Source organism: Somniosus microcephalus, chromosome 15 (assembly GCF_052327205.1).
Source record: "Somniosus microcephalus isolate GS21.2 chromosome 15, FLI_Smic_1.0, whole genome shotgun sequence".
NCBI lineage: Eukaryota > Metazoa > Chordata > Chondrichthyes > Squaliformes > Somniosidae > Somniosus > Somniosus microcephalus.
Window position 1 is genome coordinate 90,304,430 of NC_141001.1, and position 26,859 is coordinate 90,331,288.

The following is a 26,859-nucleotide window of genomic DNA, read 5'->3' on the forward strand; positions in this document are numbered from 1 at the left end:
TGGTGCAGAATAAGATATAGACAGCAGAGTTTTGGATGAGCTGAAGTTTACAGGTGCTGGAGGATGGGAAGTTGGCCAGAAGCATTAATCCAGCCTGGCATCGATGAGGGTTTCAGTGGCAGAGGTAGGTTACGTTACGTAAGTAGAAGTAGCCAGTCTTTGTGGAGGAGAGAATAGGAGAGTAGAAACTCAGCTCCGGGTCGCACAGGATGCGGAGGCCGTAAACAGTCCAGTCATGCCTCAGGCAGTAGCCAGGGAGTGGGCTGGAGTCATTGGTAAGGATATGGAGCTTGTGGCAGAGCTAAAGACAATGGCTTCAGTCGCCTCAGTGAGCAGCTCAGCAAAATACAGCTCATCTAGCACTGGATTTTAGACAAGCAGTCTGACAGCACAGACGCAGTGGAAGGATCAGAAGTGAAATGTAGAGCTTGAAGTCGTCAGCATACATGTGGAAATTGATCCCATGTCTGCAGATGATATTGCCAAGAGGCACCATGCAAATGAGGAAGAGGAGGGCCTCATGAAATGACTATGGGGGGGGGGGGGGGGTGGAGGTGGAGAGAGGGCTGAGAAGAGAAGCCATTGCTAGATAGGTGCTCCGACTGCAAATAGATAGGTAAGAGTGGAAGCAAGTGAGGGCAGCCCGATAATCTGGACAATGGAGGAGGATAGTACAGGAAACTTTGGTTTATCCGGAGGTTAACTGTCCGGAATGCTCGAGCCACCGGCAAAAATCAGGAGCCGTTTTGTTAGGTTTTTTTTCTTTTCGTTGCTTTTTTTTCCACCAGTCAGGCTCTGCAAGGTCTCGCTGAAGCTGTTGCTAAGCTACAGAGACGCTTGCAAAGTACGGCTGACTGTTTAGAAGCTGTTGCTAAGCAACAGGGTTTGTTGCCAGATACGGAGCTCAAAATCTCCATATGTTTCAACATTAGTGCTGGTTTGTCCGGCAGTTTTGATGGGACGGCAACAGCTCGGTCCCGTCGGTGCCGGATAGCACAGAGTTTCCTGTATGATCAACCATGTCAAAAGCTGCAGAGTTCAAGGGGGAATTTTTTCCCCTGCAGTCTTCCCTACGTGGCTACTGAAACTTCCCACCAAAATCAAAAATGCATGCTGCCAATGATCAGAGGCTGATGGGACAGTGGTGGATGGCCCGCAACATTTTCTGCCTGTGCAACCAAATGAAATATCAAAAACTGTCTTCTGCTGTACAGCGCACATGCTAAAGAAACAAAATCACTAAAACAAAGAACTCTCCAGGAGAGAGAACAAAAGTGTAAATCAACTTTTCTGTAAATTGCATTTTGCCCAGGCAAATTTTCCCCATTAATACACATCAAAACTCTCAAGTTTCAATACTTTCCTGTATGCTCTACCTGGAGGGACGTACGGGGAGGAAAAGGGAGAAGAAGAAAAGCTGCTAACCTAAAAATTCTGCCCTGTTCTTTTAATGTTTTTCCCCCTTCGCTCTCTCAATACTTCATATACTTTGGTATCCTCTCAATAATTTTGTTATTCTAAAACTTGCATTTTTCTCTTAATTTCTCTCCTGCTTTCTCTCAGTTTCTATCAATCCTTTTAATGTATTAACTCACTAAATGCCATTAAACATGATTGCAGACATGATACAATATATATTAAAGGGAGATTCACTGTACGCATTGTAAGTTGTATAGATGGAAGCAAGAAGTTACAAAGAGATGTGGACAGACTAAGTGAGTGGGCAAAACTATGGCAGATGGAGTTCAATGTGAGGAAATGGGAGGGTATCCATTTTGGATATGAGAAACAAATCAGAAAATCCTACTACTTCAAGTTCAACATTTTGAATGCACACAGACAACTTCAAAAGCTTTTATAGATATGTGAAGAGAAAACGATTGAAGTCAAGCGTAGGTCCCTTGCAGTCAGAATCAGGGGAATTTATAATGGGGAACAAAGAAATGGCAGACCAATTAAATACATACTTTGGTTCTGTCTTCACAAAGGAGGACACAAATAACCTCCCAGAGATGTCAGGGAACATAGGGTCCAATGAGAACGAGGAAATGAATGAAATCAGTATTTGTAGGGAAATGGTGTTAGGGAAATTGACGGGATTGAAGGCTGATAAATCCCCAGGGCCTGATAATCTACATCCTAGGGTACTTAAGGAAGTGGCCCTAGAAATAGTAGATGCATTGCTGGTCATCTTCCAAAATTCGATATACTCTGGAACACTTCCCATGGATTGGAGGGTAGCTAATGTTACCTCACTATTCAAAAATGGTGGTAGAGAGAAAACGGGGAATTATAGATCGGTAAGCCGGACATCGGTATTGGGGAAAATGCTAGAGTCTATTATAAAAGATGTAATAGCAGAGCACTTGGAAAACAGTGACAGGATCGGACAAAGTCAACATGGATTTACAAAAGGTAAATCATGCTTGACTAATCTACTGGAATTTTTTGAGGATGTAACTGGTAAAATAGATAAGGGAGAACCAGTAGATGTGGTGTATTTGGACTTTCAGAAGGCTTTCGATAAGGTCCCGCATAAGAGATTAGCGTGTAAAGTTAAGGCACATGGGATTGGGGGCAAGGTATTGACTTGGATAGAGAACTGGTTGGCAGACAGAAAGCAAAGAGTTGGAATAAACGGGTCTTTTACCGAGTGGCAGGCAGTGACTAGTGGGGTACCGCAGGGATCGGTCCTAGGACCCCAGCTATTCACAATATATATTAATGATGATCTAGACGATGGAACTAGATGTAATATCTCCAGGTTTGCAGACGACACAAAGCTGGGTGGGCGTGTGTGCTGTGAAGAGGATGCCGAGAAACTCCAGTATGATTTGGACAGGTTGAATGATTGGGCAGAAGCATGGCAGATGCAATATAATGTGGATAAATGCGAGGTTATCCACTTTGGTGTCAAAAACAGAAAGGCAGATTATCTGAATGGCAATAGATTGGGAGAAGGGGAAGTGCAACGAGACCTGGATGTCCTTGTGCACCAGTCGCTGAAGGTAAGCATGCAGGTGCAGCAGGCGGTTAAGAAGGCAAATGGTATGTTGGCCTTCGTAGCGAGAGGGTTTGAGTGCAGGAACAAGGATGTCTTGCTGCAGTTGTACAGGGCCTTGGTGAGACCACACCTTGAGTATTGTGTGCAATTTTGGTCGCCTCATCTGAGGAAGGATGTTCTTGCCATGGAGGGAGTGCAGCGAAGATTCACCAAGCCGATACCTGGAATGGCAGGAATGACGTATGAGGAGAGATTGGGTCGATTGGGCTTATACTCACTGGAGTTTAGAAGAATGAGAGAGGATCTCATTGAAACTTATAAAATTCTAACAGGACTAGACAGACTAGATGCAGGAAGGATGTTCCCGATGGCCAGGGAGTCCAGAACCAGGGGTCACAGTCTAAGGATAAGGGGTAAGCCATTTAGGACAGAGATGAGGAGGAATTTCTTCACCCAGAGAGTTGTAAATCTGTGGAATTCTCTACCACAGAAGGCAGTAGAGGCCAATTCATTAAATATATTCAAGAAGGAGTTAGATATATTTCTTAAGGCTAAAGAGATCAAGGGATATGGAGAGAAGGCAGGGACAGGGTGCTGAATTTGGATGATCAGCCATAATCTCATTGAATGGCGGAGCAGGCTCGAGGGGCCAAATGGCCTACTCCTGCTCCTATCTTCTATGTTTCTATGTTTCAGTTTGACGACACTGCCTGGGCAGCATCTACGAGACTCACTGTTCCAAAATGAGGACACATATTGAAGCGTTGATTACTTAATAATCCAAAAATAAAAATTTAACAGTATCCTCCAAAGGGATAAAGAAGCTATTAATTTTTTTTTTTTTTTTTTTTAATACCTTAAGTAATATCAGGGTTTGTGGGTATAGTAACCTACTGGTTGTGGTACTGTACCAGCAAACTAGAGGCAAGGATTAATCAGGGATAGTCAACATGGCTTTGTCAAGGGAAGATCATGTCTGACTAATTTGATTGAATTTTTTGAGGGGGTGACTAGGTGTGTGGATGAGGGTAACGCAGTGGATGTGGTATACATGGATTTCAGTAAGGCCTTCGATAAAGTCCCGCACAGGAGACTGGTCAAGAAGGTAAGAGCCCATGGAATCCAGGGTGCCTTGGCACATTGGATACAAAACTGGCTTAGTGGCAGAAGGCAGAGGGTGATGGTCGAAGGTTGTTTTTGTGACTGGAAGCCTGTGGCCAGTGGGGTACCACAGGGATCGGTGCTGGGTCCCTTGCTGTTTGTGGTCTACATTAATGACTTGGATATGAATGTAAAGGGTATGATCAGTAAGTTCGCGGATGATACAAAAATTGGTAGGGTGGTAAATAGCGAGGAGGGTAGCCTCAGTCTGCAGGACGATATAGATGGGTTGGTCAGATGGGCGGAACAGTGGCAAATGGGATTTAACCCGGAAAAGTGCGAGGTGATGCACTTTGGGGGGGACTAACAAGGCAAAGGAATACACAATGAATGGAAAGACCCTAGGCAAGATGGAGGGTCAGAGGGATCTGGGTGTGCAAGTACACAGATCCCTGAAGGCGGCGGAACAGGTGGATAAGGTGGTAAAAAAGGCATATGGGATACTTATATTCAATGCCTCGGCTAATGAAGGCAAGAGCAAGGAGGTTATGATGGAGCTGTATAAAACACTGGTTAGGCCACAGCTGGAATACTGTGTGCAGTTCTGGTCGCCACACTACAGGAAGGATGTGATCGCGTTAGAGAGGGTGCAGAGGAGGTTCACCAGGATGTTACCAGGGCTGGAGCGCTTCAGCTATGAAGAGAGACTGGGCAGATTGGGTTTGTTTTCCTTGGAGCAGAGGAGGCTGAGGGGGGACATGATTGAGGTGTACAAAATTATGAGGGGCATAGATAGGATGGATGCTGAGGAGCTTTTTCCCTTAGTAGAGGGGTCAATAACTAGGGGGCATAGATTCAAGGTAAAGGGCGGGAGGTTTAGAGGGGATTTGAGAAAGAACTTTTTCACCCAGAGGGTGGTTGGAGTCTGGAACTCACTGCCTGAAAGGGTTGTGGAGGCAGAAACCCTCACAACATTTAAGAAGCATTTGGATGTGCACTTGAAATGCCATAGCATACAAGGCTACGGGCCAAATGCTGGAATATGGGATTAGATTAGACAGGGCTTGATGGCCGGCGCGGACACGATGGGCCGAAGGGCCTCTATCCGTGCTGTATTACTCTATGACTCTAAGTTTAAATCCCACCATGGCAAACTGCAATTGAATTCAATAAATCTGGTATTTTGTGGGCTAGCTCCAGATAAAATGACCATGAAAGTGGCTGTATTTCTGTGAAAACCAAACTGGTTCACTAATATCCTTCAGAGAAGTGACTTGTCACCGTACCTGGTCTCATCCACATCTGATTGACTCGTAATGCCCTCAGGGAAATTAGGCATGGGTAATAAATACTACTTTTCCACTGACACACATATCCCAAGAACAAAGACGAACAAACATTAGTTATTGTTCAGTAAACTTAATTATTTTTCCTCCACAATCCTTATAATATTTTAGTCACCAGTCATGGGTTTGTAGCTGAAAGGATCAAATGCAAAATGATTTTTGGAGTTGCGTGTTCTTTTTAGAGTTAAAGAAAGAACTTGCATTGATAATTTTAAAAATGTAAACTTACATTTCCTCTAATGCTGAACAACCCTGGAAACTTGGTAGCTCCTCTATCTGATTATACGACAAATCCCTGTGATGAACACACATTTTGTAATGAAAAGGTTTTTAAAAATTACATACATCCCTTCCCAATTATTGAAAATCAAATCCAATTTCAAAATAAAATATATCAGAATGTTTCTGCAAATTCCAACTTCTGTTTAGTAGTTCAGGAAAACTTGGATTAAGTTCTCAATTTATAAATAAAAACAGAAAATGCTGGAAATACTCAGCAGGTCAGGCAGCATCGGCGATGAGAGAAACAAAGTTGACCTTTCATCAGAACTGAAATGTTAACTCTGTTTCTCTCTCCACAGATGCTGCCTGGCTTGTTGAGTATTTCCAGCATTTTCTGTTTTTATTTCAGATTTCCAGCATTCGGAGTATTTAGCTTTTGTCTCAATTTATAAATGCTGGAATTACCCCAGAATTCTAAAAAATACTTTCTAAAAGTTTAATCAATTTATTTTATTTTAAAGGTAAAACAGTAGATTATAAAATGTCATACTTGTTCCCGAGTTATTGAACAGGGAACAGTTGCTAATGTGGATGGTTTATCAATTTGCTAGCTCAAATAACATCACCACCAAACTGGGAGGTTGAGAAGCATCTCGGTTCTGGGTGGTGACTTATTCTCCTTCAATTTTGTTGTACACAGCATCACATTCCGTATCATTTACAGTACCCCATGCCTTAAAGTGCCAAGCGGCTCAGCTCCTCCTTGACAAAGGGTGTGGCTGAAAACTCAACTGAAACCTCAACACTCTTTGCTCTGTAACCACAGCAATTACTAGACCATCTTGGCTTTCGTGGCTAAAACTGTAACGCTGGACATTCAAGCCCTTCATAACTTTTGTCACAAACCCTCATAATATTTACAAGTCCTGTTAATGATTTATGAATTACAGTTAGCATTAAATGTGAAAAAAGTAAAAACTAACATTAAACACTAGTTCAACTATACAGCTTTTCAAGTGATAATAGAAGTCCAAACTTACAAAAATCTAAGCATCTTCATTTGTTGGCATAAGTCAGGTGGGATTCTGCTTATTCTGGTTCCTGTCAAGGTGCTGAACCATAGAAATATACCAAAGCAAATACATTAATATAATGTTTCACTGTATCTAGGAGACTTAGTAAAAAAGCTTTCAGAGAATAAAAAATGTTGGTAATTTAGCCTAGAGTTCTTTTTGAATAATTTGAGTATCACTGTTAAATTGAATTTACAGCTCCCTTGTGAATACCATGTCAGGGTGTGGGGACTCAGCAGTGACAAGTACATCTGCATGTCATTTCAGCACTGGTCACATTTTTGAATCTATCATGTCAATCTTTTGAACTGATGCTTTTTATTGAATGGTTAAAAAAAAGTCAATGGAAATCTTTTTCAAAAGTTATTATTTCCACCCTCAGAATAGATGTAAAAGGGAGATCCAAGAATGCAAGTGAAGCATTTTAAAAATCAGGTTTTTAAAAAAAATTGACAGAAGCATGTACATATATTTGTGAAGTCAAAGTACAATTTTGTTACGGTACTTACAGGAAATTACATGCGCACATTGAGGGAGTTATAAATAGTACAGTAATATTGCTCATTTCTGCATCAGTGTGCAAGCTGAACAAATAAAATAAAACTTGTCCAGGAGTTTCCCTGAACTTGTTGGCAGTTTTAGGATTAAGATAAGCTGGCAGCTACAAATTGGTCAGATTTCTCACAATTTAAATTTTTGTGTCTATATTTCATAGAGGAAATTAAAATTTATCTAAATTTTCACTGATGCTATAAAGCCTTCACATTAGTTATCTGTGCACTTAGGTTTCCTATAAATAAAATTTTACAGTACAAAGGATGGCCATCTGGTCTCATACCTGTGCTAGCTCTCAAAGAGCTCTATACACTTAGTCCTACTCCTCTGTAATACCTCATGCCTTATTAAAAAAAAATATATACCCATTTCCCCTTTAAAAGTAATTCTGGATTCTGCTTACATCTGTAACATAGAATTAAACAGAAATTACAACAAGGAACCAGGCTGTTTGGCCTAACCAATCTGTGTTGGTATTGATCCTCCACGTAAGCAGTAGTCCCAAATCCCCTATGCCTGCCCTGTTCCCATATCCCTTGTATCTCCTATTCCTTCAACCAACTTTCTAACCTATTCTTAAATATTGACACGGTCTCTGCTTCAATCAGCAATCTGGCTGCGAATTACACAGCCTCACAACCCTGTGTGTGCAGAAAGTTTTCCTGCTCTCTGTTCTTTAAAATCAATAACAATGACAGTTCATCATCTGTGTGCAAACGTCTAAATTGTGTCATTTCACACAATGCTAGATTAAATGACAGTCAACTCCACACACATGTAATGTGGATTACTTCCCGGCATCATTATTGGTGTCCAATTTCTCTTCTCAGTTAGATCTGCTGTTCCTGTCATGTGCAATGCTGGTTATGGGCTATTTAGCAAGAGTCCACTGCATATACTGTAGGAACGTCTTTAAATTTAACTGTTAAGAACAGAACATCTGGTTTCTCTTTCTCCCCCCAATCCACCTACGTAAAGTCTTTAATAGAAGAATGTCACAACAGCCCACCTGCATAAAAATTCTCCTAAAATTTCCCTTTGTTCTTTTGATGATGATCTTAAAACCATTCCTCCCAGTTACCGACTCACTGACCAGTGGAAATAGTTTCTCAATGACTAACAAAACCCCTCAATTTTGAGCACCTCTGGCAGATCACCTCATAACCCTGCTTTGTTTAATGAAACAGAGCCCCAGTTTCACTAGTCTCTCTTCTTCTAAAGCCTCTCATCTTAGTGAATTTCTTCTGAACCCTGTGTGTGGCCTCGACATCTTTCATAAAATACGACGCCTAAAATTGGACACAATTTCGTAACTGCAGCTTAATGAACAAACTGTACAGGTTATGTATTACTGCTTTTGCTGTTCTAGAATTATTCTTCCACTAAGTCACTTTTTCATCTCATGCTAGCAATATTCTTTATTAGCAGATGAACTTAGGATATTGGCAACAGCACAATAATTCAGTTATTTCTGATGTAGCTTCAATGCATTATACTGAACCGGTCAATTAGTTCAGTGAAAAATTAAAAATAAACAATTTCACCAGCATTTTGATAATGTTTAAAGGAAATATTTCATGCATTTTATAACTGCCCACAGATTATATTTTGGTAAATAAAAAGCTTATAATCTAAATTTTGACAACAGAACATATAGGCTGTAATTGTCCTCTGTCGTTTACTTTTCCAGTTTCTATATTGACCATTCCAACAGTTTAACCAAAGCCCAGTCTATGTTTTGGACATTTTGGAGTAGTTTGTGTTGCTTTACAGTTACTAAGCTTTAACTTAAAAAAGTGAATGGGATCAAAACAGCATGAAGATATGCCCTAAAGTGCATTGCCAACAATCTTTTAATAATAGAAGTTGAGCGTCACTATTAGCTCAGCAGGTTTATAGAGTGAGCAGATGAGCCACAAGGACCAGAAATGTCCCACGTTCAATCCTCAAACTGTGCTGAGTTAGCTGATCTTACTTGAGATGGTAATAGCAGCACAGGAGTCCACAGCACCCCTAGATTTGGAGTTTGCAGGAGAAACCATCCGAGGTCCCCACTGCTCTTTGCTATGCAACATCCCCTAACTACATGAATGTCTGGTGAGGTTAAGATTAGGGTGAGCTGTGATGCTCCAATGGTTAAGTACTTCGAGTCCAGGCTAATGCTTAGATTATTATTATTTTTTTTTTTTTTTTTATATAAAGTGACCCGAAACAGAAAATGTTGATTATAGCCTTTGAAACCCTGCTTGGCCTTGTCCTACCCTACCTGCAGAATCTTCTACAGCTTTATATTCTAACCAAAATTCTCCATTCCTTTGACTCCAGGCTATTACATCCCCCTTTCCTTTGTTACACCATTGGCAGACAGTGTTAAGCTGCCCAAGTTCTATTCTCTGGAATTCCTCATCTAAAACTCTCCACCCCTCTCTTACTTGTAAAAACCTCCTCCTTGTTCAAGTCACCATTAAGACACTGGCCTTTCATAAGTAATGTCAAAACTTGACATTTACATATTCATCATTTTGTACAAGTCCAAGAACTTATACTTACAGAGACTGGAGTTCAGACAGATTCTGAAAAGCAGAAATCCCCACAGAAGAGATTGGGTTATCATACAGGTGTCTGAAAAATAAAAAACTGGTCAGCTAACCTACCAGGAGGCAAGTATGAAACAAAAACAAAAATATTAAGAGCCTCATTGGAGAGTTCTACTTACATAGTCCGAAGCAAAGGGTTCCCACTGAAAGCTTTATCCGGAATTACTGCAATGTTGTTACTATGGAAACCACTGCACCAAGAACCAAAACACAGATCAGTTATAAGCTCATTAAAGTCAAAACAAAACACAATGCCAAATATTTGACAGTCTCCAATTTCTAGCTGATTACATTTCAAAATTTGGACAATCAGATTTCTCTGGCTTTTGTTTGACAGGTAAAATGAACTGTAAAACTGACAATTTTGTTTAACTCAGCAATTTGATCTGTTTTGAACTCAACATTTTGATTTGATGTTTTAGGTAACAAGTCTTTCAGACAAACCTACATTAAGGTTTAAGGGCAGTCTTTAAGTACACAAGAACATAGGAATTTAGATGGAAAAAAGACGTGGTCCACCTCATTCGCCTTCTACCATCCTGGTAGTTGCATCATACAACGATAATGAAGTTGTTAACGAGTCATGGAAATCTATCTCTATCAGTCTACAACCGACCCAGACACGAAGCGAAGAAACTCCCAGTGGTGGAAAGCTTTAGAAACTGTACTTGGGACATTTTACTATGCTAAAGGCGCTATATAAATGCAAGTTGTTGCTGTTATAGGTCCAAAGTCACTTGCTCCTCCCAAGCTTGCTGGAGCAACAGCGGCGAGAGGAGTGGGAGCAGCGGCGAGGGGAGTGGGAGCAGCGGCGCTATAAAGAGCGCGGGAGCAGCGGCGAGAGGAGTGGGAGCAGCGGCGCTATAAAGAGCGCGGGAGCTGCGGCGAGAGGAGTGGGAGCAGCGACGCTTTAAAGAGCGCGGGAGCTGCGGCAAGAGGAGTGGGAGCAGCGGCGCTATAAAGAGCGCGGGAGTGGCGGCGAGAGGAGTGGGAGCAGCGGCGCTATAAAGAGCGCGGGAGCAGCGGTGAGAAGAGTGGGAAAACAGCGCTGTAAAGAGCGCGAGAGGAAGTGAAGGCAGCGGACCTGGGCGAGACTAGAGCGAAAGAGGCAGCGGCTCAACAGAGGCAGAATCCGAAAGAGTGACGTCAGAATAGAAAAAGTGATGTCGGCACAAGGGAAGGAGCTGATTGATGAGTAGCTGGTGAGTTTTTTTTAAAGTTTTAAGTTTACTTCTGCTAAGTTAGTTCTTAGTCTATTAAACAGAGGCACGGCAGGGCAGTTCAGTCCCGTTGCATGCACATCCTGTGTCATGGTTCAACAACAAGTGTAGAAGAGCATGCCAGGAGCAGCACCAGGCGTACCTAAAAATGAGGTGCCAACTTGGGGAAGCTGCAACACAGGACTACATGCATGCTAGAAAGCGAAAGCAGCATGCTATAGACAGGGCTAAGCGATCCAACAATCAACGGATCAGATCAAAGCTCTGCAGTCCTGCCACATCCAGTTGTGAATGGTGGTGGACCATTAAACAACTAACGGGAGGAGGAGGCTCCAAGAGTATCCCTATCCTCAATGATGGTGGAGCCCAGCACGTGAGTGCAAAATACAAGGCTGAAGCATTTGCAACCAACTTCAGCCAGAAGTGCCGAGTGGATGATCCATATCGGCCTACTCCCAAGGTCCCCACCATCACAGAAGCCATTCTTCAGCCAATTTGATTCACTCCACGCGAGATCAAGAAACAGCTGAGCGGACTGGATACAGCAAAGGCTATGGGCCCCGACAACATCCCGGCTATCGTGCTGAAGACTTGTGCTCCAGAACTAGCCACGCTTCTAGCCAAGCTGTTCCAGTACAGCTACAACACTGGCATCTATCCGACAATGTGGAAAACTGCCCAGGTATGTCCTGTCCACAAAAAGCAGGACAAATCCAACCCGGCCAATTACCGTCCCATTAGTCTATTCTCAATCATCGGCAAAGTGATGGAAGGTGTCATCGACAGTGCTATCAAGCGGCACTGACTCACCAATAATCTGCTCACTGCTGCCCAGTTTGGGTTCCGCCAAGACCACTCGGCTCCCGACCTCATTACAGCCTTGGTCCAAACATGGACAAAGGAGCTGAATTCCAGAGGTGAGGTGAGAGTGACTGCCCTTGACATCAAGGCAGCATTTGACCGAGTGTGGCAACAAGCCCTACTAAAACTGAAGTCAATGGGAATCAGGGGGAAAACGCTCCACTGGCTGGAGTCATACCTAGCACAAAGGAAGATGGTTGTGGTGGTTGAAGGTCAATCATCACAGCCCCAGGACATCGCTGCAGGAGTTCCTCAGGGCAGTGTCCTAGGCCCAACCATCTGCAGCTGCTTCAATGACCTTCCCTCCAACATAAGGTCAGAAATGTGGATGTTCGCTGATGACTGTACAGTGTTCAGCGCCATTCGCAACTCCACAGATAATGAAGCAGTCCATGCCCGCATGCAACAAGACCTGGACGACGTTCAGGCTTGGGCTGATAAGTGTCAGGTAACATTCGCGCCACAGAAGTGCCGGGCAATGACTATCTCCAACAAGCAAGAGTCTAACCACCTCCCTTGACATTCAATGGCATTACCATCGCCAAATCCCCCACTATCAACATCCTGGGGGTCACCATTAACCAGAAACTTAACTGGACCAGCCACATAAATACTGTGGCAACAAGAGCAGCTCAGAGGCTAGGTATTCTGCGGCAAGTCTCTCGCCTCCTGACTCCCCAAAGCCCTTCCACCATCTACAAGCCACAAGTAAGGAGTGTGATGGAATACTCTCCACTTGCCTGGATGAGTGCAGCTCCAATAACACTCAAGAAGCTCGACACAATCCAGGACAAAGCAGCCTGTTTGATTGGCACCCCATCCACCACCTTAAACATTCATTCCCTCCACCACCAGTGTACCGTGGCTGCAGTGTGTATTATCTACAAGATGCACTGCAGCAACTCGCCAAGGCTTCTTCGGCAGCACCTCCCAAACCCGCGACCTCTTCCACCTAGAAGGACAAGGGCAGTTTGCGCATGGGAACACCACCACCTCCATGTTCCCCTCCAAGTCACACACCATCCTGACTTAGAAGTATATCGCCGATCTTTCATCATCGCTGGGTCAAAATCCTGGAACTCCCTACCTAACAGCACTGTGGGAGTACCATCACCACACGGACTGCAGCCGTTCAAGGAGGCAGCTCACCACCACCTTCTCAAGGGCAACTAGGGATGGGCAATAAATGCTGGCATTGCCAGCGACGCCCTGATCCCATAAACAGAAAAAAACAAAAATGTGGGATGTCCTGGACGCTTTGCGTAGCCTGGACGACCACATGTGCAGGAAGTGTCACCAGCTATGGCAGCTCGAGATCCGGGTTTCAGAGCTTGAGCGGCAGCTGGCGTCACTGCAGTGCATCCGCGAGGCTGAGTGTTACGTGGATAGCATGTTTCTGGAGGTAGTCACCCTGCAGCTTAAGAGTATGCAGGCAGAGAAGGAATGGTTGACTGCCAGGCAGAAGAGGACCACCAGGCAGGTAGTGCAGGATCCCCGGAGGGCATCGCACTCTCCAACCGGTATTCTGTTGAGTACTGGTGGGGGCGATGGTTCCGCTGGGGAGTGCAGCCAGAGACAAGTCCAAGGCACCAGTGGTGGCTCAACTGCACAGGGGTGGAGGAAAAAGAGTGGAAGAGCAATAGTGGTAGGGGATTCGATAGTTAGGGAAGCAGACAGGCATTTCTGCAGCCGCAGACGTGACTCCAGTATGGTATGTTGCCTCCCTGGTACCAGGGTCAAAGATGTCACCGAGCGGCTGCAGGACACTCTGAGGGGGGAGGGTGAACAGCCAGAGGTCGTTGTCCATATCGGTACCAACGACATAGGCAGAAAGAGGGATGAGGTCCTGCAGGCAGAGTTTAGGGCGCTAGGAGAGAGATTAAAAAGCAGCACCTCAAAAGGTAGTAATCTCCAGATTACTCCCGGTGCCACGTGCTAGTGAGTACATGAATAGGAGGATAGAACAGATGACTGTGTGGCTGGAGAGATGGTGCAGGAAGGAGGGCTTTAGATTCCTGAAGTATTGGGACCGTTTCTGGGGAAGGTGGGACCTGTACAAGCAGGACGGGTTACACCTCAACAGAGCCGGGACCAATATTCTCGCAGGGAGGTTTGCTAGTGCTGCTGGGGAGGGTTTAAACTAGCTTGGCAGGGGGGTGGGCACTAGCATATGGGAGTAGAAAAGAGGAATAAGGTGCATAAAAGAGTGAGTGTGTTGGATAGTACTAGAGGCGGAAGTAGTAACATTAGGTAGAAGCAGACTAAGAAAGACTACGAAAAATTCAAAAATGGGTTTAGAATGCATGTACGTAAACGCACAAAGTGTGGTGAATAAGATTGGTGAGCTACAAGCACAATTAGTGACAATATAATGTTGTAGCAACGGAAATGTGGCTTAAAAACGGTGAGGACTGGGCACTTAATATTCAAGGGTACAAGGTGTTCAGAAAAGATAGGGAAGGAAAAAAGGGAGGTGGGGTGGCAGTGCTGATTAAGGAAGACATTGTAGTGTTGGAAAGGGAAGATGTTCTTGAGGGGACAAGGACAGAATCCATTTGGTTAGAGTTGAGGAGCAAAAAGGCTATGATGACACTATTGGAGGTATTTTATAGGCCTCCAAATAGTGAGAGAGAGGTAGAGGAGCAAATCTGAAGGGAAATCGCAGAGATATGCAAGAGCTATAGAGTGGTGATACTGGGGGACTTTAATTACCCAAACATCGATTGGGCTAATACTAGGGTAAAGGGAAAGGAGGGGGGAGGAATTTCTGAAATGTTCAGTAGAATTTCCTTGGCCCAACTAGGAAGGAGGCATTGCTGGATCTGGTGCCAGGTCAACCAAGTGTCTGTGGGAGAACACTTGGGTACGAGTGATCATCGTATCACAAGATTTAGATTACCAATGGAGGGGAGCAAGGAACAATCTAGAGTGGAACTTCTAAACTGGAATAGGGCTAACTTCAATGGGATGCGAAAGAATCTAGCCAGAGTAAAATGGAACCAAAGACTGACAGGAAAAACTAACGGAACAATGGGTGATCTTTAAGGAGGAGATGTTCCAAGTACAAGCGAGGTACATTCCAACAAGAGGGAAGGGTAAGGGAACCAAAGCAAGGGCTCCTTAGATGACGAGGGAGATAGATAAGATGATGAAACAAAAAAAAGGTGTATGATGCATGTCAGGTGAATTCTTCAAGGGAGAACTGGACCAAATACAATAAGTTGAGAGGGGAAGTGAAGATGAAAATAAGATTGCAATGAGAGTAGAATGGTGGTCAACAAAAAAGGGAACCCAAAAATCTTCTACCGTCATGTAAGTGGGTAGTAAGAGGCAGGGTGGGGCCTATTAGCAACAAGAAGGTGTTATATGCTTAGAGGTGCAGGGCAAGGCTGGAATACTCAATGAGTACTTTTTAATCGGTGTTTACTAAGGAGGTGGATGCTGACAAAATATCGGTAGAAGTGGAAAAGGTAGAAGCAATGGAAGGGGTGAAAATTGATAGACAGGATGTACTAGAAAGGCTGGGTATACTTAGAGTGGATAAGTCACCTGGTCCAGATGGCTTGCATCCCAGATTGCTAAGGGAATTGGGGGGAGGAGATAGTGGAAGGGCTTGCCATAACTTTCCAATCTTCCATAGATGCGGGGGAGGTGCCTCAGGATTGGAAAGTGGCAAATGTGACACTATTGTTCAAGAAAGGGTGCAAGGACAATCCTAGTAACTACAGGCCGGTCAGTTTATCAGCAGTGGGTAAAGTTTTAGAAACAATAATCAAGGAAAAAATTAAACGGGCACTTGGAGAGGTTTAAGCTAAATAAGGAGCGCCAACACGGATTTGTAAAAGGCAGATCATGTTTGACTAATCTAATTGAATTTTTTTGATGAAGTAACAGGGAGGATCGATGAAGGGAATGCAATGGATGTTGTCTACATGGATTTTAGGAAGGTGTTTGACAAAGTACCACATAGAAGGCTGGTTAACAAAATTGAGGTTCATGGAATAGGTGGGTCAGTGGCAGCTTGGATAAGGAATTGGCTTAAAGACAGAAAACAGCAAGTTGTGGTAAATGGCTGTTTTTCAGACTGGAGGATGAATATATATTGGAATACAAAGTAGAATTTCTAAATTTGCCAATGACACCAAACTTGGGGATGTGGCAAACAGTGAGGATGATACCAATCGACTGCAACAGGACATAGAAAGGCTCGCAGAATGGGCAGATGGAATTTAATACAGAGAAGTGTGAGGTGATGCATTTTGGCAGAAGGAACAGGGAGAGGCAATATACACTTAATAGCGCAGTTTTAAAGAGTGTGCAGGGACAGAGGGACCTGGGAGTTAATGTGCATAGGTCCCTGAAGGTGGCAGGACATATTGAGAGAGTGGTTAGCAAAGCATATGGGATCTTGGGTTTCACAAATAGAGGTATTGAGTACAGAAGTAGAGAAGTTATGCTGAATCTTTATAAAGCACTGGTTAGACCACAACTAGAGTATTGCGGCCAGTTCTGGTCACTATACTTTAGGAAGGATGTGTAGGCCCTTGAGGGTGCAGAGGAGATTTACCAGAATGGTTCTGGGGATGGGGGAATCTTAGCTACAAGGACAGGTTGGAGAAGCTGGATTTGTTTTCATTAGAGCAAAGGAGGTTGAGAGGTGATTTGATAGAGGTGTACAAGATTATGACGGGGTTGGATAGGCTAGATGCGGAAAGGCTGTTCCCACTAGTTGATGGTACAAGGGCTAGGGGACACAGATTTAAGGTTTTGGGCAAGAGATACAGGGGAGGCGTGAGGAAAAACTTTTTTACGTAGCGAGTGGTGAGGACCTGGAACTCTCTGCCGACGGAAGTGGTGGAAGTGGAGACACTCAATGTTTTCAAGGGGAGACTGGATAGGCACTTGAGGGAAATAAACTTGCAGGGCTACAGGGATAGAGCGGGGGAATGGGACTGACTGGATTGCTCTGCAGAGAGCTGGCATGGACTCGATGGGCCGAATGGCCTCCTTCTGTGCTGTTATGACTCTATGGCTCTTCATATGTCATGTCTCAAATTACTCGTACTGTATCCCAAAATATTACTTTCTGAAAGAAACCGATTTAATTTGCTTTTTAATGAATTGATGGCATCTCCTTCCATTGTTTCTCTCGGAATCCTGTTCCATAGATTTACCACTCACTTAGTGAAATAATGTTTCCACAGATTAGATTTGAATTTACACCCCTTCAAGTATAGGCTGTGTCCTCTGGTTCTACTATTCTGGACAAGGTGCAACAGCTCATCATGGTATTTATTATCTAATCCCTTTAGAATTCTAAAACCAGCAATCATATCACCTTTCAAATGTCTCTTTTCCAGCAAGAACATGCCCAATTTACATAATCACCCCTCAAAAGTGCAATCCCTCCATCCCTTCAATCATTCTGGTTGCTCTCTTCTGCATCCTTTCAATAGCTACAAGATCCTCTGTACTTAAGCGACTAGAACTGTACACAATGGCCCAGAAATTCGGGTCTCCACGGGCGAGTACGCACGGGGTACTCACCCGTAGGTCCAATGGAAGTGCCAGTTTCGTGCATGCATTGCGCATGTGTGGGAAACCGGCACTTCCGTTCCCCTGAAAGGAGGGGTTGAGAGGTGGAACGTGTGCGCCGGAGAGGCGGCGCGTACGCATCGAACTTACGTTTTTTTCCAGGTTTTTCCGGGAGGGTAAGTCTCCAGCAGTTGCACTTTAAAAAATCAGGCACAAGGCCTGCTTTTAACAAGGTACATGGTGAATTAATTAAAATTAAAACTTTTCTCCCCCCCACAGGTTTATTATTTTAAAATACTTTAAAGAAAGGTAAGTTTATTTTTAGCCCCGTTAGAAAATGTAATTAATTTTTTCAAAAATTTAAATTATTGTTTAAAATAGTTTTCATTTAATTTATAGTTATTTTAAAAATGTGATTTTTAATTTTTTTTTTGAAGTTTTAGTGATGTTTTGGGGCTTATCGTAGTTATAGGTTTGACAGCTCTTCCTGTCAAACTTATGAATGAAGCATTCACTGCTACCATTGGTCACCATGGCTCACATGATCCCAGGGAACGCTTTGAACTAACTGCGCCCCTGGGATACGCAAGCACTGCGCGCCGACAGTTGGAGGAGGCCCAGGATCGGAATCCCTCGCGGGTCCACAGCTCAACGGCCGGCGCGCTAGGTAAGTGCAGGTCGGGGGCTTGCACCCGCGGGAAGCCCCCGACCCGAATTTCTGGGCCATTATTCTAAGTAGTCACAATGATTTATAAAAGGGGCAGGATTACCTCACTTTTTTGTGTCAATATTGACCTTTTAATACCTCCCAACATCTGATTTGCTTTACTTATTGCCACAGAGCATTGCTACGATTGCCAATAAATTTAAGCTATCAGGAACCCCAGATCCCTTTCATTTCCATTTTTATTTTCTTTCCATTTAAGTAAGAGACCCTTTTTTTTTATTTTTTTATTGTTATGTTAAGCACTTTTAATTTCTCTACATTGAATTTCATCTGCCACTTGTCTGCACAACTCCCAAGTATATTCAAATCCTCCTACAGCTTACTCTGGTCAGCTTCCACCTTAGCTTTGTATTATCTGCAAATTTAAGCATTGTGTTTGTGACCCCCTAGCTCCTGATCATTTACAAAGATATTAAACAGAAGTGGTCCTGAAACAGACCCCAGTGGGACTCCCACTGGTAACCTTCCCCCAGGCTGATGACAATCCCTGTGCTACTGCCCTCTGGGTTTTATCAGTCAACCAATTACATATCTATTGTAAAATATTTCCTCAGATTCCCGCTTTCTTTATTTTCAGTACCAGCTTTGCCAGAGGAACTGTATTGAAGGCCATACAGAAATCCAAATCCAAGTACACCACGTCCACGGCCTTACACAGATCATGCTCTTTCGTCACACCCTCAAAGAAAACCAGTAAGTTAGATTAACAAGACCTTTCCCTTGATGATCCTACATTGGTCATCTTTTATGATTTTATTTCTATCCAGATCCTCCATGATCTTTTCTTTATTAAGGGTATTAATCCTTACATAGACAGCCATTAAATGTGCAAAAATCAGCAGTTATTAATTGATACATCAGGAAAAACAAACTAAAAAGAATTTTTATTTTTATTTTTAAAGTATATCAAGTACTTGGAACACTAATGCACTAAATCACGAAAGGGAGAAATTCTAAATTGTTAGATGGGGAAAATAGGAAGGACTTTTAATCTCAAAAGACACACTTAAAAGTGTGACCATGCAGGATAATGTCTTCTCCTTAAAAGGGAACATTGCCAATCTCCTTTCAATTCAATAGAATCCAGGGCAAGATGGATCCAGACAACAGTCTAAGTAGTCTTTATAGCCAGGCAGATTTCCATGGGGGTGGGAAAAATCTAATACCCAACTGCTCATAACAAAATCAAGAAAAGGAAGTTCCAACATTTAAAAATAAAACTGCACTGAGCCTAAGAAAAAGCACAGTAACCAGCATCAGGCAGACAGAGCCAATGAATGGTAATTAAATATTCAAAAGTGATTTTCCAAATTGGGACTTTTTTTGTACTTTGCTAACAGATCTGACGAGTTTGGAAACGTAGTTGCACGTTAAAATGGTGCACCTCTTTCCCTCTTCTACAATAAACCCCAGACTGGTAACATAAGGGCCTAGAGTTTCCACTTGATTGCGCTGGTTTTTTGGCGCAATTCCCCTGATATTGCTGAATTTTAAGCACAAATTGCGTTCAGCGCAACTCGAGTTTCCACGATCTTTAGCGCTGGTTTTAAAAACAGTGTTAGAAGCAGGCCCTGCTCACAAAACTAGCCCTGCCCCCAAGGTGATTTAATCACCACTGGCAGTTTCCACTAATTGTGCTCATTTGCAGGCCTTCAAGGAGGCTCCAAAAATTCAGCTGGATCTTTTGGGTGCAAGGACACTAATAAGTATGCTTCAAATTATTATTTTTTTTAAAAATTTACTAAGGCACTGTACCCCAATCTAACTAGAAAATAGTTTTAATATCTTTTAAAAGTCATTTACAGTCATTTAAAATCAGGTTACTCGCAGTTGGTGGATTGACATGGTGATTTAAAATGCTTACTTTTTGTGATAAGCCCATTTTCAGCTGTATTAATCAAACTTTATCAAGTTACCAATCTTAAATACATAAAGGAATATTTTTGAAAAGCACATTTTTATTACTTTTTAAAACACTGCCCAATTGCACTGGTTTACAGCAGATTTTAACGTTCAGCGATATGCAAATGAGTTTGAGCAGAAACCCGGGGGGAAAAACCACTTCAAAACGGGCACAATTTGCGTAGGCATCGCCAATTGCGCTCAAAGTCTACCCTAAGCTACATTTCTCCATGCATTTTACTCTATAGCTTTCTTTCTGTCCAAAGGCCTGTGCAACCAGCTGTTATATATTACTCTTCTCTCTTTCCACCCTGGATTTTCAGCATCAGTTTTTACTTTGTCAGCTTAGTTTTATGCCGCAGCTCAACTAGATTTTCTTAATCTTCTGGTACAGTTTCTTAGCCTTGATTTCTATAAAATATGCTCTATTCATATCTTTACACTTTTAAATGTTTCTGATCATAAACCTTTTGATGGGAGGTGGCACTTTTCCTTTCAAGTACTAGTCAGGGCATTTGTTCTGCCAATCATATGGATTTCCCATTTAACATTTAATGGTGTTAGTCACATTATAAATGTTATAACCATCTTATTTCATTTGATATAACATTATACTCAAAGTAGCAGTCGGTGGCTAACACATTCAAGGCTACAGAATAAAAATTTAAAAAAAAAAAAAAAAAATCACAGAATAAGCAGAACTTTAATGACCCGGATATTCCGATCCCTACGGGTGTGTACGTGCTGTGTACCCACCTGTAGGGACATTGGAAATGCCGGTTTCAGGCATGCGCTGAAAACCGGCATGTCCGATCTGTCAAGAATGCTCGACAGATCGGACGCCTGCCCTGGAGAAGGGCCTCTGCGGGCGGATAGTTCGCTTTCTGGAGCCACTCCACCCGCAGAAATCCTTTAGAATTCTTTACCAGGATAAGCGTTGAAAAAAGTTATAAAAAAATTTCACTCATTTATCATTTAAAAATACTTTAAAGGTAAGTTTATTTTTAGCCCTGCAAAAAACGATTTTTTTCTCCAAAAAATTAGATGTTTAAAATATTTAATTTATTGTAATTTCAATTAATTTTAAAAATGTGATTTAAAAAAAATTTATTTAATGTTTTAAAGTGTTTTTGGGGTGATCTCTATTCATATACAGGAAACTTTTTTTTAATCCGGCACCGACGGGACCGACGTGGTGCCGGTTCATCAAAAATTCCGGATAACCGAAAGCTATAGTAAAAGATACAAGAGCTGAGAGCTCCGTATAAAGCAACACACCCTGTTGCTTAGCAACAGGTTCAGAACAATGGCCACAAGTTCCAAGCGTCTTTGTAGCTTAGCAACAGCTGCAGCCACACGCTTGCACAGCAACAGATCGAGGAAGGCAAGTAATAAAACTTACCTGAACCTACTCCTGAATTTTGCCGGTTAACCGAGATTTCCGGTTATTTAGGTGCTGGTAAATCGAAAGTTTCCTGTATTTGACAGGTCTATCTGTCAAGTGTATGAAGGGAGATTCCCTTCTTTGATTGGCCCCCCATGGCCCATGTGATCCCAGGGACGCTTGTGAACCGCATGCGCCCCAGGATACGTGGGCCCTGCACACTTGGAGTTGGAGAGGCCCAGCATCGGAACTATACGCACCTCGGGAGCCCTCATGTAAGTGCGTAGATTTTTTCCAGATCGGAGGCTTCCGCATGCGGGAAGCCTCCGATCGGAAAATATGGCTCAATGTATTCAGATCTTGTACAGCTATAATTAGAACAGTAAAGATGTCAAACTTAATATTTGTTATTGATAATTCTGTAAATAATGTGTGAACTGCAATTAGAAAAGGAACAGACAACCGCTACAAGTTTAATACATATTTATAAAGTATTTCTATAATTTAATACAGTAAGACAAGTTCAAATATACTGGCAATCATCCAATATTAGACAAAAGCAACCACAGAATTTCTTAGCAAACATTACCATGTTTTAAAAAAGCACTATAGGATGAATCTTGGTCAGTCAAGGTTCTGAAACAGCAGTGCCATTAATCACAAATTGCTTGTTCATTACTACCAATGTAGGTTTATGATGGTAAAAACTGTTTCCGAACCAGGTGCAAAAAGACTAACCTGGGGTGGGGGGTGGGATCCTAATTACACAGGCCACACTGCAGTCGATCACGTAAGAGGGCAGCACATTACCTACAAATTCAGCTCAGAGTTGCACTAATGGGACAAACATTTTCAAATGCAGCAAGACAGCAACATGTCTTTAATCCTTTTGTAACCATGGAATAAACAGGAGGTTCTGGCACTTAGAAACAAAATTCTCAAGAAAGGACCATTTCTGATGGGAAAATTTATTATCGAAAGAACAAACTTGCATTTATAGAACACCTTCCATGACCTCTGGACACCCCAACCAATGAAGTACTTTTGAAGTGTTGTAATGTAGGGAAGCACAGCAGCTGATTTGCACACAGCAAGCTCCCACAAACAGCAAGACAATGACCAGACAATCTATTTTAGTGATGTTGGTTGAGGGATAAATATTGGACATGACAGTGTGAAGAACTCCCCAGCTCTTCTTCAAATACGTAGTGCAATTGGATCTTTTACATCTACCCGAGGGCAGACTGGGCCTCGGTTTAACGTCTCATCTGAAAGACGGCACCGCCGACAGTGCAGTACTCCCTTGGTACTAATCTGAAGTGTCAGCCTAGATTATGTGCTCAAGTATTTGAAATGGGACTTGAACTTGCAACCTTCTGACTCACAGGTAAGAGTGCTACCACTGAGCCAAGGATGACAATTTAAGAGACTGCTCTATCTTGAGACACCTTGGGTTTTTATTTGATAAAGCACATATAATTGAGAAAAAGATTAGGAGCTCTCTCTCCCCCACCCCATCACCCTTAAAGAAATCAACTAGCAGTAGCATTAAGATCAGGCAATACTACATTTTTGTTCTTTAGCATGCCATGCTAAAAAGTAATGGTCACAGCAGCTTTAACTTTCCCTGATCCAAGGTCTCTTTCTGTCAGAGAAACTTTTGGGCAATTATCAAAATATTGGAAAGACTGGGACTAAGCAAATTGCTATCTATGCACCACAGCTCAGTCAGCTTTAGCATAGTTTGGAACAGTTCCCCGAGGTCACCCGAGTAAGATAAGAAGGGGTTTTTAATGCAGTTTCCTACCAAGTACAGTAATCAGGACTCCGGAAACCATGCTTAACATTGTCATCAAGTTACTTCCCAAGCACTGAAACAAGCGTCAATGAAGACCAATGTTATGAATAGTTTCCATTCTGTTTTGATTAGCTTCAAGCACTAGAAATAAATACATTTTTAACTCACAGCTCTTTCAGATTCCGAAGGGACTTGATGGCTTCAGGAAACTCCACCAGGTTATTGTAGTTCAAGTCCCTAATGAATAAATACAGAAGCTAAAGCATCAGGTAATAATGCTCATCATTGCAAGCTTTGTGAACAAGGACTGGCTGAAAAGAAACACACGCACAAATTTTCACCAAGGTGAACTTAGCATCCGAGTTCAAACTCCATTCAAATTCAATTGGTGATGATGATTTGTGCATCATGGAACAGTATACAGACAATTCACGTTCTGTAGCAATTACAGTCAATCCACAAACTTTGTACACAATTAACAACGGATACAAGTGCAGCCAATATTATATAAAAAAAATAAAAAGAACAGAAAACCAGAGAATAAGTGTCATTGGGAAAAGGAAAAAAAATCACTTCTAAAAATCAGATAAGCAAAATTGTCTCAGAAAATAGAATTCAAAGATTTAATAAATATTTTAAAATACAATTAAAGTGAAAATAAATTTCCGCTGGAAATATAGGATGTTATAAAATTAAAATTTAGAACTATGGTCTTTAAAAACACAGAATGTTGCCACAATTGCACAGGAAAGGGATCCTGCCCATTTCCTACACACGATTAAAAGATCATTAAAAAACCAAGTTAACACCAAAAACCACTAAGCAAAATAGAACTGGTTTCAGCAATTATTCAAACATACTGGGAGTTGAATTTTACAGATAATTCATCTGCAGTTTGAGTCACTAGTTAATGAAATATGATAGATTTATGCTAGGTCAGCAGCCCAAAAGGAAAAGTGAGTACTCACAGTGTCTCCAGGTTGTCAAGACCATCAAAGCAATGGATGTCTATTGTGTCAATTTTATTATTGTGAAGATGCCTGAAGGAAAATGAATGAGGAAGAAAGCAGAAAGGTCAGCATCAAAAGGCAAGAAAATATTTGTACACTGCAGCCATTCTTTATACGTCAACAGCAGGTTTGAAAGAAAGGCTGGCATCGTACAAAATGCTTTTTCACATCCCAAAAAACTTCTCAAGTGCTCACATGTACAATACGTCACATTGATGTGCAATGACTTATGATGTAGGCAAAAGTAGCAGCCATTTGGCAAAAAGCAAGATTTAACCAACAGAAATTAGATACATGATCAAATAATTTTTCTAGTGGTGTTGGTTAGGAAAATTGCTGGCCAAAACACCAGGAGAACTCCCTATTCTTTGAACAGTTCCGTGGGATTTTTAACACCCACCTGAACCAAAAGAACAGGAAGACGGTCATCTGAAGAACAGCACCTCCAACAGTTAGACTGTAATAGAGTAACTCACCATGCCAATGCTTAGTGTAGTTATATACATACACACACACATACAGAACTCTAAAAACCCAGTGAAATATTTTGCAAATGAAATATTCATCAGGTGAAAGGCTGATCTCAGATCAAACCCATTTTAAAACTCTTCCATTCATTCATGTGATATAAAGCAGTTCAACAGAACTGAGCAGCTATAATGATGCATGCACACTCCAATAGCAAAGCTCAAACAAGTAAGGTCACAACGCTAGAAGACTGGCCTGTACAGTACTGCAAAGAGCGAAGATAACTGCAGATGAAGCCAGCTGTTCAGTCCATTTTGCCCATCCTTCCATAGAAAACTACATTTTCCCCATTACAGCATCTAACTCCGGTTTGAGTCATTCCCAAAGTTACCCTCTACTAGCATATCTGGAAGAGCCTTGATCAGTCCGAGTGAAGAAACACTTCCCAACAGTCATGAACTTGGGAACTTTCCTTTTCCCAGTTTAAAAAAAAAAAATATTCATTCACGGGATGTGGACGTCACCCAGCATTTATTGCCCATCTTTATACAACTGAGTGGCTTGCCAGGCCATTTCAGAGGGCTGTTAAGAGTCAACCACATTGCTGTGGGTCTGGAGTCACACATAGGCCAGACCGGGTAAGGCAGCAGATTTCCTTCCCCAAAAGGCATTAGTGAGTTATGATGATAATCTGGTAGCTTCATGGTCACCATTACTGATACGAGCTTTTTATTCCAGATTTATTTAATTAACTGAATTTAAATTCCCCAGTTGCCGTGGTGGGATTTGAACTCATGTCTCTGGATCATTAGTCCAGGCTTACTAGTCCAGTGACATAACCATTATGCTACCGTTCCCACGTTTATATCCATGACCTCTTAACCTGCAGTCATGGTTTCAAATTGTGCCCTAAATTTACCTTTCCTATTCCTTTATTTTATGCACCTCCAAGATCCACTCTCATTCGCCTCTATTTAACAGCACGCACGAGGTTTTTTTTTAAACCTTAGTCCACTATCTAAAGGCTTTAGTCTTGTTGAAAAGTTTAAATGGGCAGGTGGGAGCATTAGAGGTCCGCAACACTTGAGGCAGGATGCCATTCACAAAGGGCTTGACTTTTATTCACTTACGTGCTTACATGTAATTAAAAAATAAATTGCATTAACCTTTCACCAGTTCCCCGAGGGCAAAATTCTGTATTTGCATCAAAGAGTTTTAACAGCTTTTAGTTACCGCCATGTGGCATAAGCATGCACAACAGGGAACAAATATGTGCAGTACCAAGTAACCAGTTTTAGAAGCTATGTTTGTTCCCTTTTTAGGGCCCCTGCACTGTGCATCATTTCTCAGCTGAGGGATTTTGAAATGAAGATCTCCATCCAGAATGCTTATGCTATTCCAAGCTTCTAGAAACTTCTAGCTTCAGAACAGCATCAGCAGAGTCCCGAGTGGAACTCTTCATTTCAAGCCCTTCAGTTGGGAAATTATGGACACGGGAAACAGCTCTTAAAGGGGAACAAAAATAGCTTCTAAACTGCTGGTTACTTGGCACTGCACATTTTTGTTCCCTGGTGTGCATGCTATGCCACACCGCATGGCGGTACCTAAAAGCTATTAAAACTCTTTGATGTAAACAAATACAGGATTACACCCTCAGGGGACGAGTGGAAGGTTAATGAAGAGACTCGAGGTGCTCATTTGCACAAACAATTCTCCAAGGTCGTAAGCTTATTACACGAGGAACTGCATGCACACATTCACATCCTACCGCTCCATGGCATAATGAGCTTGAGCCCCAGCAAAAATGAGGACGCTTTAAATTATCTTTAAAAAAATGTATTGTACAAAATAAGAGAAATCAAGGTGGGAGTACAAAGCTATGATGCAATGTAAAGATATATATAATTTTTGTGAATTATTTGAATGCTGTGCACATGGTTTATGTTGTCACCTGAAGCCCTCATTGCGTTACAACCTTCAACTACCTCTCAGCTGCTGATTTTATTCTCAAAAATGTAAATTATACACTTCTGCATGTGGTACTTTACATCTAGTT

The 26,859-nt window shown here is 42.2% G+C and overlaps 1 protein-coding gene across 2 annotated transcripts in view; it reads right to left on the reverse strand.

Annotated features, from left to right (window-relative positions):
- Positions 1-26,859, reverse strand: part of lgr4 (leucine-rich repeat containing G protein-coupled receptor 4) — a 122,878-nt gene that overhangs the window by 17,657 nt on the left and 78,362 nt on the right. For both annotated transcript variants that reach the window (XM_086008117.1, XM_086008116.1), the window contains 6 exons: positions 24,294-24,365; positions 23,494-23,562; positions 10,018-10,089; positions 9,852-9,923; positions 6,714-6,785; positions 5,681-5,746 (listed from right to left, as the gene is read on the reverse strand). In XM_086008117.1, coding sequence (XP_085864243.1) covers positions 5,681-5,746; positions 6,714-6,785; positions 9,852-9,923; positions 10,018-10,089; positions 23,494-23,562; positions 24,294-24,365 — 423 coding nt within the window. The remainder of the gene's footprint in view (positions 1-5,680; positions 5,747-6,713; positions 6,786-9,851; positions 9,924-10,017; positions 10,090-23,493; positions 23,563-24,293; positions 24,366-26,859) is intronic.